General features: G+C 40.0%; 1 protein-coding gene across 1 annotated transcript in view; it reads right to left on the reverse strand.

The window, feature by feature from the left end:
* LOC145359205 (rho GTPase-activating protein 23-like) overlaps nt 1–16279 on the reverse strand; it is a 241368-nt gene that overhangs the window by 25953 nt on the left and 199136 nt on the right. The window contains exons 22-23 of the mRNA XM_080213675.1: nt 10381–10422; nt 6442–6547 (exon numbers count right to left, since the gene is read on the reverse strand). Of these exons, the coding sequence (XP_080069801.1) occupies nt 6442–6547; nt 10381–10422 (148 nt within the window). The remainder of the gene's footprint in view (nt 1–6441; nt 6548–10380; nt 10423–16279) is intronic.

A 16279-nucleotide genomic window follows, 5' to 3' on the forward strand; every position in this document is an offset into this window, starting at 1 on the left:
ACTGGGGTGCACACAGATGTTGCAGATCACGCACAAACCCGAGGCGAATGCACTCCCCCAACATAACAAACATGTGTTTATTTTTAAATCAACAATGCAGTAGAGGAGCCAAATCATACCCAGTTTATTTCTCCACAGGGTCCGCTTTAGGAATAAGAGACAGTAGAAAGATTTTAAGCAAACAGCCATCAGAGAGAGAAAATTGGAAAAAAAGCTTTTTAAAAATCAGCCAAGACTCCTACATCTCATCATCCTTATCACTTTTGTGTATTTAAATATTAAAGCTGCAGCACTGTTGTATTTAATGAGCTAACTGCATGGCCAAACTATCTTTAAACACATTAATCATTGTTTATTAAAAAATTCCTAAGAAATGCAAATTCCTACTTAAGTTCTCTTTAAGCTGAGGAAGGATGCCCTCTACCAATACACATTTATAATGTTTCAAGGAGTGCTCCTACTTGACCCATCTACTGCTTCTTCCTTATTTTCACTTCAGTGCCCACCAGTTACATCTCCATCATGACAGTTTGGACCACATCATGTTAGACAACATGTGTTTTATCCTATGCCTAATCTTTCTATGTATTTCATTCTCAAGAATTATAAACCATGTAGAGATTCTACTTTAAAATTCAGACACTTCTAAAAGAATAGACTGAAAATAGGGTATAATACTGTAGTGATTTTGTTACTGAACTGTTAATCCAGAGACATGGACTAATATTCCAAAGAACATGAGGTCAAATCCCTCCATGGTAGTTTGAGAATTTACACTCATTTTTAATAAAGCTATATAATGACCATGAAGTATCCAATGGTAATAAAAACTCAGCTGCTTTGCTAACGTCCTTTTGGGAACATAACCTGCTGTCCTTACCCAGTTGTCCTGTATATAACACCACATTAATGAGGCCGACCTTAACTGTTGTCTAATGCAGCCCAGTGTGCCCCTCCGTTTCATCTAGCGCAACAAATGCTGTCTTTGCTAAGGACACCCACATCTAGAGAATATGTAAAATTTAAAAATTTGCTGCTTATTCAGATCTCCGTAACAACTATTGTCGAATGCACAGTTGTCATCATAATAGCATGAAACACACTCTATGCTTACAGGTTTTTGGCATGTTTAATACTTTTTTAAAAGATGCCATGCAAATGCAAATTGTCTTTCAAATTTGGAAAATAAACTTGATTTTACAGTTTTTTTCACAAAGTGATAAAACATAATGGAGATTTACGGAGTCATTCATTAGCAGAGAAAAACCTATTAGAAGAACACATGTTGGAAAAACCTAAAGAGAACACACACAAAATAAAGAAAGAACAGCGCCTCTTTTGATGCAATCATTTTCAAACCATGGTTTAACTCATCTCTGGACAGCCTGAATGTTCATCTGCCACCATACCACATTCTGCTGAAAATGTATAACGTTGGTTTTAATTATCAGAATAGTTTAAATGAACAAATGGGTCAATTTACATTAATAATTTATATCAAACTGTGAATTATATCACACGCAATACAAGCATCAGTATTCTAAATAATGAAAGCATATTTCCTTTGAAAATGTATTTTGAAAATAATGTTCAAATCATTAACAGCCTAAACCCCAGACATCAATTGCTACTAATATTACCTCTAGCTGAAATAGAATCAAAGCCAGAATAATGAAGGGTGTTGAGGTCTTAAGTGTGCTTAACATGCTCATTCCAAATTACTCTGTGCATAATTTTGATTTAAGTATTAACTCATTTACTTTGAGCAAACTAAAGCCTGCACTAAAGCAGCAGAGAAATTTGGACTGAAAACATTAAGGGGGAAATTTTCCTGTCACACCCACTCACCACAGGAATCATGGTAGCAGGGTTAGGGCCATGTAAACATCCATTGACCTCGGGCTGGACTTCCTGATTTTGTGGTGAGCATGGCCGGAAAATTCCGCCCTAAACCTTTAGATAAGATAGCCTTGATGCTGCTCTACAGCCCTTAGTGTATTTTATTTTCCTTATTGCTTAATTGATTTAACAGACTATGCAATGGAAACCTGTGGGATACAGCTGAGATACTGTTAGTTTAAAATCATTTACATGAATTACTGGACAACAAGCCTCTTGTCTTGCACTTTTGCAATTCCTTAATTTGAATTACTAGATAATTTCATTTTTCTTCATACAAAAATCCTTTAAATTAAAGATAGATTATGTCATAAACAAAGCAGGCACCAATAATCATGACTTCATTGTGAGTGAAAAGGTCAGCTCAATGATGAGATTATATCCTACAGGTCTTCAAAGTATCTCCTGAAGTTTTAGTCTGTTACCTTCTTTTTTTAAATTGAGTTTTGCATCTTGTCTCCAATTTCTGCCTTTTGTAGGTTCCCAGAATTATAAGAACAACTCTGGCTGACAAGATAGCTAGTTACTAAAGTGACTCTATGAGCATTTGCTATGCATTTCATTTAATCCTCATTGCTACAAAATACAGCATAGCTGATGGAGGTGATAAATATCAACAAAGGCTAGAATTTAAACATGGTTGTTTCAGTCCTTCTTTTTATTCATTCATGGGACATGGGTGTTGCCGACTGGCCAACATTTATTGCCCATCCTTAATTGCCCTTGGAGGGCAGTTGAGAATCAATCATATTGCTGTGGCTCTGGAGTCACACATAGGCTAGACCAAGTAAGGATGGCAGGTTTCCTTCTCTAAAGAACATCAGTGAACCAGATGAGTTTTTCCAATAATCGACAATGGTTTCATGGTCATCAGTAGATTCTTAATTCCAGATAATTTTTATTGTATTCAAATTCCATCATCTGCCACGGTGGGATTTGAACCTGGGTCCCCAAAATATTAGCTGAATTTCTGGATTAATGGTCTAGCAATAATACTATTAGGCCATTGCCTCCCTCTACTAATAGTTGAGTCACTAGTTAATCTGCTTTTATAAAACAAGTAAGAAAACGTTACTAGTCTGTAAATATTACATTTGGTCACACATACTATATAAAATAAAACTGCATTTCAACCATTATACTTTTGTGAATGATAAAAAGATCACAAGCAACTTTCAGCTGCAATCTGGAATGTCAACTTGTGAAGAGTAATGATAACTGTGCAATCAATTGATTATCCATAGCTGTACTGTTTGACTCCCGAAAGTATCAACATAGATGAGAGGTTATTTGTGTTTCCAAGTTTCTCTTCAGGTTTTTATACTACTGAAAGGCAGACAGACAGGTTTTTCAGTCAGAGAGCCCGGTGACAATGCAGAGAGAGAGATACAGTATCAATTGTTTTGTTTTTATTTATTCGTAGGATTTAAGCTTCATTGCAAAGCTTAAAATAATTGCCCATCCCTAATTGCCTCTGAGAAGATGGCAGTGAGCCACCGTCTTAGAATCATACAGTGCAGAAGAGGCCATTCGTCCCATCAAGTTTGCGTGGCACATTAGAAACACCTGAACTCCCACCTAATCCCATCTGCCAACACTTAGCCCATAGTCCTGAATGTTATGATGTACCAAGTGCTCATCCAGATACTTTTTAAAGGATACTTTTTACTCGGGAGCTATGTCATTCTCCAATCCACTGCAGATCCTTTTCTCTAGCAAGCACTTTACAGTACATTTAGGACCATCATTACAGTATCAACACTGCCTTCAGTCTCAATAGTTCCTGCACAATCTTGGTTTGTCACTTGCACCATGGCCATTTCCTTCACACTACTTCTAGTACTTAGGTTGTGTGGTAAAATTTCTTCTCTTTCTAGTATTCCTATTTGTTATCTTTTCCACTGACCATGTTATCATATTGGTTCTTGTTCCTTTCTATTCATGTAGCCATTTCAGGAATCTTGTTCTGACATGCAATCTCAGTTTCCTTCTCTGCCTGAATTGCTGCTTTGTCCAGTTCTCTCTAGCACATCTGCTTCAGCTGAATGGCTTAGAAGATTTTGACCAATCTTCTGATCAGGCCTCAGTTGTCCTTTATTCTAATTTATCTGCTTTCACAATCCAGTTTAGCCACTTCTGAGTTTCTTCCGAGGTGAATCCACCATTCCCTTCTAACAACATTTTTGATAACAATCGCTCCCTTGTCATGTGTTGTATATTTTCAGACAAGTGACACATTCATTTTGTTAGTTACAAGAAACTCTACTTCTTTATTTATCTCTTCTTCTTTCATCTTTCTTTTCATTAGACATTTCTCCTGAATTGCCAACTTGCTCCAACAGTTGTATTCTCTCCTCAGGTTTGTCCATTACTAAGTCCTGCTCTGCACTCTCAAACGCTGGACAGTTTCAGAATCCAATTGAATAATTAAATTACCAGCTGTATGAAATACACAAATAAGCTTACAGAAACTGGCATTCTGCAGAGCAGCAGAAACTGTCCAGTGTTTGAGAATGCTGAGCAGGACTCAGTAATAGACAAACCAAAGAGAGAACACAACTGTTGGAGCAAATTAGCAATTCAGGAGAATTGTCTAATAAAAAAAACAAGAAGAAGGAAGAAGTGATGAAAATAGAAGTAGAGTTTCTTGCAACTATAACAAAACAAACGTGTCAGTTGTCTGAAAACTTGTAAAGCATGAGAAAGGAGCGATCGTTATCAAAAATGTTGTTGGAAGGGAACGGTGGATTCATCTTGGAAGGAACTCAGAAATGACTAAACTAAATGGATTGTGAAAGCAGATGAATTAGAATAAAGGACAAGTCAAGCCTGATCAGAAGATTGGTCAAAATCTTCTAAGCCATTCAGCTGAAGGAGATGTGCTATAGAGAACTGGACAAAGCAGCAATTCAGGCAGAGAAGGAAACTGAGACTGCATGTCAGAACAAGATTCCTGAAATGGTTACATTATTAGAAATGCACGAGAACCAATATGATAACGTGATTGATGGAAAAGATGACGATAGGAATACTAGAAAGAGAAGAAATTTTACCACACAACCTAAGTACCAGAAATAGGGTACCACAACCATTTCCTTCGCAAGCAACAAATCAAGACTGTGCAAGAAGTATCGAGACACAAGACAGTGTTGATATTGTGATGACAGTATCTATTGTAAAGTGCTTGATAGAGAAAAGAATCAGCGGTGGATTGGAGAGTGACACAGCTCATCGAGTGAAATAGGTTGTCCTTGGTTAGTGCGTAGACTAGGACAGAACTCAGAAAGCAGCAAGTCTAGTACGGGAGAATTCATTGTAAGACTATATTTAGAACTGTGCATAGTTGAAGTGTTATATTAAATGCAAGCTTCCAGATCCCTCCACTGCACATTCGCTACATCGATTTACAAATGACTAACTTGTGCCTATAAGGCACAAGTGGGTTGTGTAAATCAATTTTGAAGATTGTATAAGAAAGTTAAAGGGGGAGGGATGTTGTGGATGTGATGTCTGTCTCTTTAAGACAGTTTCTGTTATCAATAAATACCTTTTGTTCCTAACAAAGCATCAAATTTTTTGGCGACACTCGAATGCCACAACACAACACCCATGACCATGCCTTCCAACTATATATTTTGCTGTGTTACCATCTCCAGTGCCTCTGTCCAGCTGGTGGAACAAGACCTACCCAGGATTGGTGATGGAGAAGTCTGAGACATTGGCTACAGGTATGATTCGGGAATTTGTCTATGCCAGGTTGTTGCTCAACCAGTCTGTCCAGCAGCTTTCCCAAATGACTGGGAACTGATTAGAAGTTAATGCATATGTGAGCTTGAATGTTGAGTGCTGAACCCATTCCCAAAGACTTCAGGAAATATTTGAAGACCGTATATGAAGATTCCAAGTATATACAATACATTAAAGTCTTACAGTTTAATTGAAGTAACTTGTTAGAAGCACCACCTATTTAATAAATAGGATAAGTAATCTCTTAAAAATTGGCATTTTCACTTTGAGACATTTTATACAAAGTACAAGTCACATTAAACGCAGTTTGCATAGAATTTTTGCAGGATGTGTTATAAGATGTCATGCCATGTCAAATCAATTAGATGAGTAAATAGATGTGCCCCTTGTTAATGTACCCAGTTAGTTTGAATACACAATGAAAATAAGCTCAGTCACGAATGGAAACATTTCTGGGCTGTGCTATTAAAATACAATGGAATTTCTCATTGGAAATCGAGAATGATGCATATTCTCCAGCACAAAACCGAGATGCCACCCTAGAATTCAAGCTGATATTTAACTCTAGTGATCAACATTTGAATTAGTACAAGCTTTTCATTTCAAATCTTCTTAATTAGCTACTTTGGTCATATAATAATCAAAATAAAACAAAGTTCAAAAGGAAATGTTTTGAACCTATTTTGAATTCTTTCTAAGACACTGACATTTCTCATACCTGCTACCTTCTACTCTACACCGTGACACATCAGTTTAAAAGGATCAGACCTATACAGAACTAAAGTTTTCTGTTACCTGAGATATCCCCTGGTGCTCCTCCTGTTCTTCCAATGTTTGACAGCAGATGGTCTATGTTTGGTACCGGCTGTAACTCTGCATTACCTACATGGTCAACTGGAGCCTAGAACATCAAATTTTAAAGAAATTTATTTTGTCTCAATGATAACTTTGCTACACTACAACATTGGCTACACTTTCAAGGTACTTCATCAGCTGTAAAGCACTTTGAGGCATCTGGTGATTGTGAAGAGTACTATACAAAAGCAAGTATTTTATTTCCAATTTTACTTCCAATGTTTAAAACATCGTTTCTTGGTTGCAAATACTTACTCCTGTCTGAACGAGTGTTTGTATTCATATATTCCAGGTCAATCAGAATAGTAAAGGTAGATGCAAATTTCTCTGCAAGGAAAACATTATTTGGTGCTCAGGAGGTAACAGAGAGAGCATTACTCTGACTTGAAGACTGGCAGCCCTCCATTGCCGATAGTGTCATCATGAGTGGTGCCTGCTGCTGGTAATGTTCCAAGGACTTCACCAAGGATCGTCATTCAGTCCCTGGACACAGGCGAGTGAAAGTAGGAGGACGCCTGGTGGGTTAGAGGCAAGAGCAGGGCTCAATTTTATTTTATTGGGAGATATTCTGGAGACACCAGAAAGTCTTGTGGCTCCCATTTAATCTGTGTGCCACTACTAAATTCTGGTGGAATCAAAGAAGAACAACAGCACAGGAACAGGCTCTTCGACCACCAAGTCTGTGCTGACAAAGATGCCTCTCTAATCTAATATTTTATTGCCTTTACATGGTCCACATCCTCCTATTCCTGTATCTATCCAGATGATGTGGAAGCATCGGAGAGAGTGCAGAGGAGATTTACCAGGATGCTGCCTGGTGTGGAGGGTAAATCTTATGAGGAAAGGTTGAGGGAGCTGGGGCTTTTCTCTTTGGAGTGGAGGACTTAATAGAGGTTTATAAGATGATGAGAGGAACTGATAGAGTGGACATGCAGAGACTACTTCCTCAGGTGGATGTAGCTGTTACTAGGGGACGTAACTATAAGATTCATGATGGGAAATATAGGAAGGAAGTCCGAGGTAGATTCTTTACTCAGAGAGTGGTTGGGGTATGGAATAGACTGCCTGCTATGATAGTGGAGTCGGACACTGTAGGAACTTTCAAGCATTTATTGGATAGGCACATGGAGTACTCCAGAATTATAGGGAGGGGAAAGCTTGATTGGACATAGCTCGGCACAACATTGAGAGCTGAATGGCCTGTACCGTGCTGTAATGTTCTATGTTTCTATGTCTATGTCGCTTGAACATTGTTATAGGATCTGCTTCCACCACCTCCTCCGGCAGTGTTTTCCATGCATTCATCTCGCTCTGTGTGAAAAACTTTCCCCTTACATCTCTTTTAAACTTTCTTCCTCTCATTTTCAACCTACAGCCCTGAATAATTGGCACTTCGACCCTGGGAAAAAGACTCTGACTATCCACTCTATCCAAGCCTGTCACAATCTTGCAAACCTCTACCAGGTCGCCCCCTCATCCTCTGACGCTCCAATGAAAGCAGTCCAACTTTGATCAACTTCTTCATTGTCCGTATCCTGAAAACCAGGCAACATTCTGGTAAATCTCTTCTGAACCCTTTCCAATGCATCAACATCTTTCCTGAATTGTATATAATACTCCAAATACGACGTTACCAAAGTCTTACACAGCTGTAACAAGATTTTCCAATTCCTATACTCAATGCCCTGACCGTTGAAGACCAGCATGCCATACACCTTCTTGACCACCTTGTCTACTTTCAGGGAACTGTGGATCCCTCTGTACGCTAATATATCTAAAGGCTCTACCATTTACTGTATATTTTCCTTCTGTAGTAGGCTTCCAAATCACATCACCTCACATTTGTCCAGGTTAAATTCCATCTGTCATCTTTTGGCCCAGAAGTCTCCAGCCGATTTATATCCTGCTGTGTCCTCTGACAATCCTCCTCACTATCCGCTACTCCCCCAATTTTTATATCATCTGCCAATTTACTAATTAGACCAACTGTATTTTCCTGTAAATCGTTAATACATATTACAAACAACAGAAGCACCAGCACTGATCTTGTGGAACAATGCTTGACACAGACTTCCAGTTAGAAAAGTACTCTTCCACTGCTGCTCTCTGCTTTCTATGCCCAAGCTAATATTGTATCCATCTTATCAGCTCACCTCAGATCCCACATGACTTCACCTTCTGTATTAGCCTGCCATGAGGAACCTTATCGAAGTCTTTACTAAATCCGTATATACAACATCTACTATCCTGCCCTGGCAACTGTTTTTGTCACTCCCTCCAAAAACTGAATCAAGTTTGTGTGACATGACCTCCACTTCAGAAAACTATGCTGACTATTGCTAATAAGCCTATTCTCTTCCAGATGTGAGTACATCCTGCCCCTGTGAATGTTCTCTAATAATTTCTCCACCACTGATGTAAGGCTTATAGGTCTGTAATTCTCCAGATTGTCTCTTCTGCCCCTCTTAAACAGAGGAACAATGTTAGCTACTCTCCAATCCTCTGGTACCTCACCCATTGCTAAAGAGGATACAAAGATTCTGGTCAAGGCCTCAGCAATTTCTTTCCTTGCCTCTCTCAGTATTCTGGGATAGACCCTATCTGGTCCTTGGGACTTGCCCACTTTAATGTTTTTTCAAAACTTCCAATGCCTCCACCCTTTTTATTTCAACATGTCCTAGAATGTGAACATCTTCCTTTCTACACTCCCCATCCACCATAACCTTCTCCTTTGTGAATAGTGATGCAAAGTACTCATTAAGGACCTCATCCACCTCGTCTGGCTCCACACACAAGTTCACTCCGCTGTCCTTAAGTGGACCCATCATTTCCTTGGCTACATTCTTCCTCCTTATATATGTATACGCATAAAAAGCCTTGGGATTCTCCTTAATTCTGCCTGCCAAGGACATTTCATGGCCCGTTTTAGCCCTCCTAAGTCCCTGTTTAAGCTCTTTCCTGCTACCTTTGTATTCCTCAAGCGCCTGATCTGTTTTTACATTTTCCTGAAATTTATGTATGCCTCCTTCTTCTTTTTCACTAAGCTCACAACCTTTCTTCTCATCCAGGGGTCCATATCTTGTCATTTTTATCTTTAATTTCTACAGGGACATGGTTGTCCTGAATTGTTAACAGCTCACATTTAAAATACTCCTACATGTCGGATGTGGATTTACCCTCAAACTGTCGCCCCCAGTCTACATTCCCTAGCTCCTGTCTATCGAGGTTAATAAAAGTCAATTGACTCATTAATGAGCCTAAGTGACATCATGCCCTGAGCAGGCGGGTTTCTCACAATAGCCCCGTCCTGTTTTTGACATAAATGCAGGAGGTTTTCCCCACTGCCGCTTACTGATGCACAACCTGTTCTATAATTAAACGGGCCTGGCTGCTATGTTCCCCAATTAAATTCCATTATTGGCTATGAGGAGATAGCAAAGCAGAACCCTTGGTTTTGAATTACTGTGAATGGCCTCCTTATATGTGATAAATGTCTATGTTTCTTAGTCAAGATGTTTCTCATGTAACATCTACAAGTTTGCAGGAGCTTTTATTTAGTTTTTTAAAATTTATTTTGGGATTTCTTGATTAATTTCACTGACAAATATTTAGGCCCATGAATAGAAGCTGCTCAGATCATTTCAAACTCACTTTTGCATCTACTGATGCCAGTTTCCCTCTGATAAATTAGGAATCTCTCTTTTTTTCAGAATGTTGCATTTATTAAGTGCCAGGCCATTATTCTCTACATTGTGTTCAGTTAGAGACTTCCAGTTTTTAAATAATTTATTAAGCATTCTTTTCTGGTTCACGTATTGCATTTTCTTTTCAAAAGAAGATCTTGTTTAACACTTATGAGCTAGCTTAAAGAGTACTTACTTTTTCATCCATGTCCCGGTCTTCATTGAAAAACCAATCATACTGGAAAAAATGCAAACAAACTGATTAACCCGAGAAAAAAATAAACAAAGAACAAAGAAAAGTACAACACAGGAATGGGCCCTTCAGCCCTCTAAACCTGTGCTGATGATGATGCCCTGATTAAACTAAAAAAATCTTCTGGCCGTACTCGGTCCATATCCCTCTATTCCCTCCCTATTCATCTAATAATCCAGATGGCTCTTAAATGTTGCTAATGTACCTGCTTCCACCGTCTCCTCTGGCAGCATGTTCCAGGCATCTACCATTCTCTGCATGAGAAACTTCTCCTGCACATCTTCCTTAAACTTTCCCCCTCTAACTTTGAACCTGTGCTCCCTCGTAATTGACACCCCCACCCAATATTCTGAATTCTGAAATCAATCTTAGCACAATCTCATCTGAATTGCTATTTTCTCTTTTTTCTGTTTTAAGCGCTGATTTTTGGAGTCCAACATCAAGAATACACATCATGGCATGATGTCACTTAGGCTCATTAATGAGTCAATTGACTTTTATTAACCTCGATAGACAGGAGCTAGGGAATGTAGACTGGGGGCGGCAGTTTGAGGGTAAATCCACATCCGACATGTAGGAATATTTTAAAAGTCAATTGTTAGCCATGTATTCTTGATGTTGGACTCCAAAAATCAGCACTTAAAACAGAAAAAGGAGAAAATAGCAATTCAGATGAGATTGTGCTAAAATTGATTTCAGAATCCAGAATATTGGGTGGAGGTGTCAATTACAAGAGATTTTTGGAGATGTAGGAGGTGCTTTTGAGCCCATGTTAATTGTCACTATAAATGGCAACACGGGCCTAGAACCTTACAAGGGTCAGAAAGTTAGATTTTCGCCAGCGAGATCCTGTCTCCTGATTTTCCATGCTGGGCGGGAATGCCCTTTCAATAAATTTAAATATAATTAAAGGGCTTCCCCAAAATACATTACCCCCTCACTGAATAGTCACACCTCACCAATGTGACATCACAACGGCAAGGTTTACAACAAGTTTTTAAATCTTGAAATAGTCGAGGGGAACCTACATGAGGTACAAAGGTAAGTATAGCATATGTGTGTGTGTGTGTGTGTGTGTGTGTGTGTGCGTGTGTGTGTGTCATGCTTTTGGCACTGAGACAAGATTATAAAGAAAATGATCACAATCACAATCAAGGTAGACTTTAACTTGTACTGTGCTCAGTGCCATGCTGAACTGATTCAATGAATTAGAATTAGTTATTCCAAAGGAAAGGAACATGTTATACTGGCTGTGTATAGAGAGGGATGAATTGCAGCCTTGTTATCTGATGATTTATTTCTGCAAGGGCATTATCAGATTTCAACATAAAATTTGGAAGTCATGTCTGGTGGGAAAGCTGGGAATGATCAAGTTTAGCTCTAATATCTGGTGGCCCATCTACAACAGTGTTGCAATCCTGGATGATGGCATATCATGCCAGTGGGTGAAATACTGGAGAATTAATGCTAAACAGAGACATGTTTACTCTGCACTTGTACTTTAATACACTGAGAGACTAAGCCACGGAAACAACATATCTACATTAGTTAAAATCAATAATATGCTTATAAATTCATTATTTATTACAGCCAAGCTTAAGTGTCACCATTTCAAAAAGGTTGATTCCAAAGATTTTAATTTATATAAAGTACATTTGACATACCAAACCTTATATAGTGTACATATAAAGGAAAGATGTGCTTTCATTAAGGTTTTGTGGTCACTGAATTCTCCTGAGCCTAAGCATTGAATCCCTACATTGCAGAAAGAGGCCATTCGACCCATCAAGCTGCACTGACAACAATCTCATCCAGGCCCCATCCTCACAACACTGCATATTTACACTACTAATCCCCCTGACAGTAAGGAACAATTTTACCATGGCCAAGCCACCCAACACACACATCTTCGGAGTACCCGGAGGAAACCCATGCAGACACGGAAAGAATGTGCAAACTCTGCACTGTGATCCAAGCCAGGAATCGAACCCGGGTCCCTGATGTTGTGAGGCAGCAGTGCTAACCACTGTGCCACCACGCTACCTTACAGCTTCTCTTGTGTTGAAAAATGAACAATGGGAATCTGGCCTTGGGAGAATTCAGTTCATGCAGATTAATCAGCAAACTGAACTGGTTTAAAGTTTTAAGACAAACAATAATGTAGATTAGCTATAACAAGGCCAATAAACAGAAATGTGAAAATTCTTTACAATGGGATTTGAAATTTCCATTTATATTTGCTGGAATCACAATAACACAAAATCTTAATTATGAACATATATTAAAAGTGATCTAAATTTACTTTTTAAACCCTTTGTATCAAGCACGATCTTCTGTGTTGTTAATACCAGAAATCATAGAAACCATACAATACAGAAAAAGGCCATTCGGCCCATTGAGTCTGCACCGACCACAATCCCACCTAGGCCTACCCCCATTTTTCTATATATTTACCCACTAATCCCTCTAACCTACGCATCTTAGGACACTAAGGGCAATTTTAGTATAGCCAATCAACCCAACCCGTACCTCTTTGGACTGTGGGAGGAAACAGGAGCAAACCTACGCAGGCACGAGGAGAATGTGCAAGCTCCACAAAGATAGTGACCTAAGCTGGGAATCGAACCCACATCCCTGGAGCTGTGAAGCAGCACTGCTAACCACTGCGCTACTGTGCCGCCCACTACTCTATAACTCATTGACAAGTGTACATAAACAACACTGGGCAGAAATTGAAGTTTGGGGAGCACTAAAGTTGGCATTGGCAGGAGCAGATGTGAAAACCGCTCCTACCCAAGATCAAGGTGATATTGTGATATTGATAACACAGTCAGTCATCAAGCACCTATTTATTCTAATCCCATTTTGCACTTTGGTCCATTGCCTCATATGCTATGGCATTTCAAGTGTTCATCTAAATGCTTTTTAAATGCTGTGAGGATTCCTGCCATTGTCACCCTTTCAGGCAGCAAGTTCCAGATTTCCACCACCCTCTGAGTGAAAATGTTTTTCATAAAATTCCCTTTCAATATCCTGCTCTTTACCTTAAATCTATGTCCCATGGTTACAGACCCCACTACTAAGGGGGAAAGTCTCTTCCTATCTATGTCCCTCACAATTTTGTACACCTCAATCAGGTCCCACTATTAGTCTTCTTTGCTCTAAGGTAAACAACCCCAGCCTATCCAGTCTCTCTTCATAGCTAAAATGAACTAGCCCAGCCAACATCCTGGTCAATCTCCTCTGCATTCTTTCTAGAGCAATCACAGCCTTCCAATAGTGTGGTGACCAGAACTACACATAGTACTCTAGCCATGGCCGAAGGAGCATTTTAAACAGCTCTATCATAATCTTTCTGCTGTTGTATCTTACATCTTGACTAATAAATGCAAGTATCCCATATGCCTTCTTAACCACCTTATCTACTTGTCCCACTGCCTTCAGGGATCTTTGGACATTTGACCCAAGGTCCCTCTGGTCCTCTGTACTTCCTAGCACCCTATTGAACATTGTATACTTCTTGCCTTGTTAGAACTCCTAAAATGCATTGCCTCACACTTTTCAAGGTTAAATCTCATTTGCCACTGTTCTGCCTATTTGACTAGCCCACTTATATCATCCTGTAATCTAAGGCTTTCTTCCTGGCTATTTATCACACTACCAATTTTCATCTCACCTGTGAACTTACTAATCATAATAACTCCACATTCATATCACCACAGCGTTTCTGAGTTGCGCTGTGAAGGACAGTTTCATTGCGAGTGAGACATTGCCCCTTCATATTGTCAGCCTCCAGGTTTTGGATGCTTAGCTGAAGGTTCAATGGATCAATGCATTCCCTCCCCCCCGACTGTTCATATCATCCATCTTTAAGTCCTCACCCTATGCGATCCCAGGCGCATTCTCTGATCCATCACTGCAGTCATTTTCTGAAGCCTGTGATCCAGCCTTGTTCTCCTCAGCCTCCACTGCATCCCCCCTTGTCAGAGCGAGCTGGCGACAGGGTGACAACTATGAGGGAGACATACTCTAGCAGATACTGCAATGATCCCCCAGGTTGATCAAAATATCGGAAGTGCATCTCCAACAACCCGATGGTCGTTTTCACTATCACTCTTGTGGATGCATGACTCCTGTAGCATCTCTTCCCTGCCTCAGTTTTCATATGACATAGTGGGGTCATCAGCTGCCTCTTCAAGGGATAGAACTTGTCACCCATCCAATCTTGCAGGAGCCGTAAATAGCCTTGGTACCTGGGAGTCCTGCAAGATGTATGAATCCTTACAGCTCCCTGGATAACTGGCACATACTTGCAGAATCTGTGCCCTGTGGTCACAGAAATCTGCACATTTATCTAGTGGTACCCTTTCTGTGGATGAAAGCTCCCTGCTTTCCTGATAATTCCCTAATGGCCACATGTGTGCGGTCTCCAGCACACTGGATGTAGGGTAAACTAGCCATTGCATCTTCTTCTCTCTGCATGGCTTTTTAAAATTCATTTGTGGAACTTGGGCATTGCTGACTCACATGGGTCAGAGAATGTGCCTGGGATTGCACAGTGTGAGGACTTAAAGACAGATGATATCAACAGTCGGGGGGGGGGGGACGGACGGGGAATGCACTGATCCATTGAACCTTCAGCTAAGCATCCAAAACCTGACAATCTGAAGGGGCAATGTCTCACTCGCAATAAAACTGTCCTTCAGAGTGCAACTCAGAAACGCTGTGGTGATATGAATGTGGAGTTATTATGATTAGTAAGTTCGCAGGTGAGATGAAAATTGGTAGTATAGTAAAAAGCAAGGAAGAAAGCCTTAGATTACAGGATGATATAAATGGGCTAGTCAAATAGGCAGAAGAGTGGCAGATGAGATTTAACCCTGAAAAGTGTGAGGCAATGCATTTTAGGAGTTCTAACAAGGCAAGAAGTATACAATGTTTAATAGGGTGCTAGGAAGTACAGAGGACCAGAGGGACCTTGGGTCAAATGTCCAAAGATCCCTGAAGGCAGCGGGACAAGTAGATAAGGTGGTTAAGAAGGCATATGGGATACTTGCATTTATTAGTCAAGATGTAAGATACAATAGCAGAAAGGTTATGATGGAGCTGCTTAAAGTGCTCCTTAGACTATTATTTATCGTCCATTCCGAGTTGCCCGAGGACAGTCGGTAGTCAACCAGATCACTGCGATTCTGGAGCCACAAGTAGGTCAGACCAAGTAAGGACAGTAGGTTTCCTTCCCTAAAGGACATAAGTGAACCAGATGGGGTTTTCTGACAATATTTTCACCATCATCAGTAGATTCTTAATTCCAGGTTTTTTATAGAATTGAAATTTGACCATCTGCTGTGGCGGGATTCAGACCCAGGTTCCCCAGAACATTAGCTGAGTTTCTGGATTAATGATCTAGCGATAATACCACTAGGCCATCATCTCCCCTTGTCTGTCCAGTAGTTGATCAATGTGCAGACATGTCTGAAAACAGCATCAGTCACTAGCTTGACATAACTGTGTGCTATCTGTGAGACAACACACGAATTCCACCCCCCCACTGAGCCCTGAAATGAAGGCATGGAAATTGAGGGCACTATCACCTTCAATGCCACTGGCACAGAGTGACCGACCATGCCGTTAGAGGCAATTTCAGAATCTATAATTTCTTAAAAAGATATCACCATGTTCCTGGAAAGACATAGCTTCCTGCAGTACAGGACTTCAGACATTTTCAGGCTGTTGGTGTGCTGCCAGTATAGACACTGGGCAGTAGTGTCCCTGTCATCCCTTTGCCCTGGTGTTGCATCAACTGAGCCCATGCCCCTCCCCTTAGAAGGAAACTGGCTAT

Source organism: Carcharhinus amblyrhynchos, chromosome 27, assembly GCF_965287045.1.
Source record: "Carcharhinus amblyrhynchos chromosome 27, sCarAmb.v2.hapA, whole genome shotgun sequence".
Lineage (NCBI taxonomy): Eukaryota > Metazoa > Chordata > Chondrichthyes > Carcharhiniformes > Carcharhinidae > Carcharhinus > Carcharhinus amblyrhynchos.